The following is a 5,172-nucleotide window of genomic DNA, read 5'->3' on the forward strand; positions in this document are numbered from 1 at the left end:
CAACCGGGCCCGGCCCGGCCCGGCCCGGCCCCAGCCCCAGCCCCAGCCCCAGCCCCGGGCAGGCGGCGTGGAAATGAGATGCACATTTACCCTTGACGCAGGGCAGGCCCGGCAGCGCCTCCCAGGTTAATTGCTACTTAATGGAAATCATGCCCATGAATATCCTTCCCATCATTTCACCCTTGGCGGACGACGTTAGCGAAGCAAGGAAAAAAATGCGCGGGGGAGCATTAGCATCGCTGGGGGACGGAGTCCGAGCTCGGGCACAATGTTCCCAGGAGGCGGGAGGCGATGCAGAGGCCGGGCCGGGCCGGGCATTTCTGGGTGTGCAGCACGCGCTGACCCCCCTTCCCGGGCCGCCCGGGCCCAGCTCCGCTCTGCCCCTCGGCCCGGATCCAGGGCCCCGATCCAGCCTGTGACCCGAGCGCCTTGGCCTTGAATCTGCTGCAGCCCGGCGCCGCGGGCGCCCTCGGGGCAGGACCCCGTCCCCAGAGCGGGGAGGCTGCGGGCAGGCCACGCCGACCCCGGTGCCCGGCCCCACGCGTGAGCGCCTCGTGGCAATGCAGGGAGCATTGGTGGCTCCGTCCAGGAGCATCCCAGCCCCCGCCCCGCTTTCCCGTCCCGCTAACTGCTCTTCCCCGCACTCTGTTTGCAGGGAGCCACGAGCCCAGGCCGAGGGGGCCCCGTCTCTGCACCGGACCCGGGCAGGCCGGCACGAGCCGGCCGAGGCGCCGCCGAGCTGCAGGGCGAGACGGGCAGGTAGCACAAGTCCCGCGAGCAGCCTGGGAGCGGGGCAGCCGCGGCCTTGGAAGTGATCCTGGGTGTCGCCCGCCCTCGCCAGCGTGTCAGCAGGGCTCCCTGCTCCGGCCCGTCGCTCGGCGCTGCTCGGGACACCGCAGCGCCAGGCCCTGCCCTTCCCAGCCTGGGCTGCGCGGGAGCCTCTGCCCGACACCGCAGCAGAGCGGGCACCGGGCAAGCGGGACAGGCCCCGGCCCCAGCGCCGGGACGGGCGGGGGCGGGGGCCGGGCTGGACCAGGCCTGCTGGTGCGCCGAGCCACGCGGCCGTGCAGAGCCTTGCCTTCCAATAAACGGGTGTGATTCACTCCAAATGTGGACGCGTTTTATTCCCTAATCCCATCGATATTATTGCCCACAGATGAGCGCAGACAAAATTCAAACGTGTGTTTCGTATTAAGGAAAACAGACTCCAGTTCTGACCTCACCAATCCCTCTCTCTCTCTCTCTCTCTCTCTCTCTTTTGTCCCGAAAGCACAGGGACAAGATCCCCATTTGGGCGACAAAGAGAATCATTTCCAAATGAGCTCCTTACCTTCTGTCACCCTTGGTCTCGCTAAACCTCAGGTTCACATGCCAAGAGCCTGGGGATCGATCCCAAGGATACACGAGGCTTTTTGCTTGGGGGCTGTTCAGAGCTTCGAGCACTTTCAGTTTTAGTTTAAAAACCAAACTCGCAGACAGCACAATGAGCCCTCTTCCACAACAGGCCCAACCCAACGGCCTTACATCTGGTTTTTATTTCGCAGCCTAGGCAGGGGATGTTGATCAGTGTATTTGTCAAGATTTAAATGTAAGGCAACGAGAAGAAGCAGCCCGGAGAAACGTGTTCGTTTCCACATCCCTGGGCTGGTATCACCAGATGTGGTGTCATGCCCGTGCAGTGGAGGGACTTCCTATCAGCTCCAAAAAGCTGATCATGCAAGCTTCCCTAATCTATCTTTTTAGATCAGAATAAAGAATAGTGGCTCGTGTTTATTTTTGGTTACAAACATCAAAATCATGATTAACAGTGGGATTATATATTATATTCATTAATAAAATGCCCCGCTCGAAAACCAAAGACATGAAAATGTAGGCCTCATAAAATGGAGCAACAGCGCTCTCTAGTGGTCAAACGCAACCTTGGTCGGAATCAGACAGCTTTCACTCCTTGCTGTGCACATATTTACCCTACTTTGATTCAAAAGTAGCTGACTTTTTTTTAACCTTTGGATTAGATGATTTCCCGTCGTACTTGCTCTTATCTTCCTCATTCAACCTCCGAAGTCATTTCCACAGCTTATACCCAACCCAAAGAATGTACATAGCAGCAGTTTTCACATAGAGAAAAGGTTGTATAGACCGTGGTATATAGCCTGGATCCTACGCCTAGTAGTCACAGAAAAGCCTTTTACCCAGACTTCACCGTGCCATGTCTTTTTAGCATACTTATACCATCCTTTAATTGCCCCCAACTGTCTAAACATAAACTATAAGTGTCCCCTTCACACAGGACAGGCGGGGAAAAAAGATGTAGATGGCTACTAAGTCAGTCTTTGCGGACCGCTGCTATCACGATTTTGATCCCGATTCTCTACCTACTGCACAACGATTATCTGATATTTTCAACTTCAGGATTTCCCCGCCTTGAACTTGTTTTTGATCTAATTATATACATTTGCACTGCAGACGAAACGGAAGACTCTTCTTTTGTTCAGCCCCCGCATGCCATTCCTTCCAAGTTTTAGTTATGGTGTAATAGGATGATTTGATATTTTAATTTTTAAATCACAGACGACACACGGGAATTAGAGAGGGGCTGCGATGCCCTGGTGAGTACTCTGTTTCAGCGGAAGTTGGAGGCCGCCTAGTTGTTTCAAACACCTATTTTTCCTCCTGCCATTTTGAAATAAGCAGAGAAGCAACATGCAAACAATGACAAGTGTGACTCTGCCTTCGTGACTCAAAAATGATAAAACCAGGTTCGACCTATCTTGCAAGGGCTTGATTTCCTTATCTTCCCAGCACTCAGATAAAATCCACATAATGAAGTATCCTTCTTGCTATAATACGGTTTAGTGACATTAGTTACAGATCAATCAATACACACTGCTATTTTCCAAAACATGCATGTGCTTGCTGTAGGATTAATCACCAAATCACACTTCTATAAATATATGTCCACAAATGCATTGATTTTTTTTAAAGAAATTGCTTTATTTTTCGACCTTAGCGTCGTCTTTCCTTGCCCGGTCTGCCTTGGCCCAACGCTGACTGTTGAAATTTATAGTCCAGATTTTAAGACTCGGGGTGTCTGCATTTTTGTTTTCTTCTAACAAACACAAACATCAAAATAAGATGGTTTCAAAGAAAAGCGCCATAGCATATCGTAAACTCATTAGGTCCAGACGTCTAGCCATCTCAATGGTTTTATTATACCTCGGTTCTTCCTGTTTTAAAAGAATTATAGGTATAGGGTCGACAATGGATGGGGAATCCATGCAACACCTTTTCCTAATACTCTGCTCCTTTGCCTTTTTAAACAGAGGTAAAACGTTAAAAACCAGGTCTCTGCAACTCTTCTGAATCTTAAATTAACTGAACTGCTCATAAATATTTACGGATCCTTCATTTTAATGGTTGCTCTTTAAACAAAGCATTTTTTTACAATGAACTTCATCTTAATTATCCTGATAAAGTCCTCTGTGTTTATAAATGCTGAAGGCAGGAGACTGGTTGCTAAACAGACCCGGACACACATCCCGAGCTGATAACTTGGTAGTGTTATGTGCCCATTCCGAGTCTCTGAATTGTTCAGGTTAAATAGCAGCGAGATTAGAAATAGGGACGGGGAAGATTTAAGAAAGCATGCATCATCTTAAATCATTGCCTGTGGAGGGTTATTTCGGAAATATTTCTTGAATTATTCCAAGAGATCACACGTGAAACCTCACTGGTTTTTTGAAAGACAACTTGTATATAACATATTTCAAGAAAGATCATGTAGTAGGCGTATCTGTAACATATAACTGAAGCCAGGCCCTTTATGATTTGCTTTCTAGAGTAGGTGTTTACTGAGGATCACAGACAAAATGTGACTAGGTTAGGGGGTTGAAGTTTCCTTTTATTTCTTCAAATATTCTTCTGGATTAGGGTCTACTTGGAGACAGTTTTAATTTGGATATGAAAGGTGTAGAGATATGTTTTCCAAGCTCCCGTGTGTGAAATAAACAAAAGATCAATGTCTCTGTTGCTTTTTGAAAACCCAGGTTTTTTATGACAGATTAGCCAAAGTTACCCGAGGGTAACTGCTGGGGCTGTGCAGGATCCAGACCTCCAGACCCTGAGGAAATCATGGATTTGTTGTTTCATATGCACCACACAAGACTCTTTCTCTGGGGCATAAAAAGAAGACGAACGCACACATTTCTCTGATGACTGCAGTGATTTCATCTGATCTGGTCAGACTTTATTATGTAATAAGTGACAACAATCACAACAGGTCTCTAGTTAGAAACGTGATGGCTAATACAACATTTATCAGTATCAAGAACTCCAACTACCCGAGGGATCAGGACATGTTAGGCCTACTGAAAACTGCTTCAAGTATGACACAACCTCCTAAATAGTGCACTAAAGGGGGGGGGAATCTCATTGCCTCACCGTGGCATCTAGTGTAAAGAGCAAAATTCAGAGCTAGAAAGCAGAGGTTCTGGGTAATAGCTTCTTTTAATAAGTCATGGACAACACAATACCGCCATGGATTGCAGTAACTGTAATTTAATATATAGTTGTATTATCGTCCTTAATAATTCTGTCCCTTACCTTTACTTTGGCAAAGTGACTATCTAGACTACACCACTTTTAAGAAACATGGCAAACATTTAACATCAGATAAAGCTACCGTGCACTCACAATATTAGAAACCGACCGTTTTGGGAAAGGAGGAAGAGCGGGAAATGAAGCAACTTTTAGAAACACATTGGCGAGCAAGACAGATTTCCAAAAATACCCGACATCGACAACAGCTCACTTCTAGCTAAAAAAGACCAGATTGATTTCAAGTTCGAAGGGGGGGAGAAAAAAAATTGCATCTGGGGTCGTTGGGGGATGGAAAAACAAATAAAACCCAGACCTCCCCCCCCCCCGTGCATTTCCACCCCCGGCTCTAGTCTCCTTTATTTCCTTTCTCCTTGTTCATCTTTTTCATTTTCATTCTTCTGTTCTGAAACCAGATTTTGACCTGTCTTTCTGTGAGGTTTAAAATCCTAGCTACTTCGTAACGGCGGTCTCGGGTGAGGTACATGTTAAAGAGGAATTCCTTTTCCAGTTCCAGAGTTTGGTATTTTGTATAGGGACAACGCTTTTTCCTCGTTGAACGAGCGTGGATCCAGT

General features: G+C 47.8%; 1 protein-coding gene and 1 long non-coding RNA gene across 2 annotated transcripts in view; one reads left to right on the plus strand and one right to left on the minus strand.

Moving 5' to 3' along the window:
- Positions 1–7: 7 nt before the first annotated feature.
- On the plus strand, positions 8–4,858 carry LOC109323010. The gene is made up of 2 exons (XR_002104525.1): positions 8–125; positions 656–4,858. It is a non-coding gene; the product is annotated as an uncharacterized LOC109323010 (long non-coding RNA).
- The window catches only part of HOXD9 (homeobox D9), a 2,117-nt gene continuing 1,161 nt past the window's right edge, over positions 4,217–5,172 (minus strand). The window contains 1 exon segment of the mRNA XM_019554342.1: positions 4,217–5,172. Coding sequence (XP_019409887.1) covers positions 4,946–5,172 — 227 coding nt within the window. The 3' untranslated portion in view covers positions 4,217–4,945.

The sequence above is a fragment of the Crocodylus porosus genome, unplaced genomic scaffold, assembly GCF_001723895.1.
Source record: "Crocodylus porosus isolate Cpor-Errol unplaced genomic scaffold, CroPor_comp1, whole genome shotgun sequence".
NCBI lineage: Eukaryota > Metazoa > Chordata > Crocodylia > Crocodylidae > Crocodylus > Crocodylus porosus.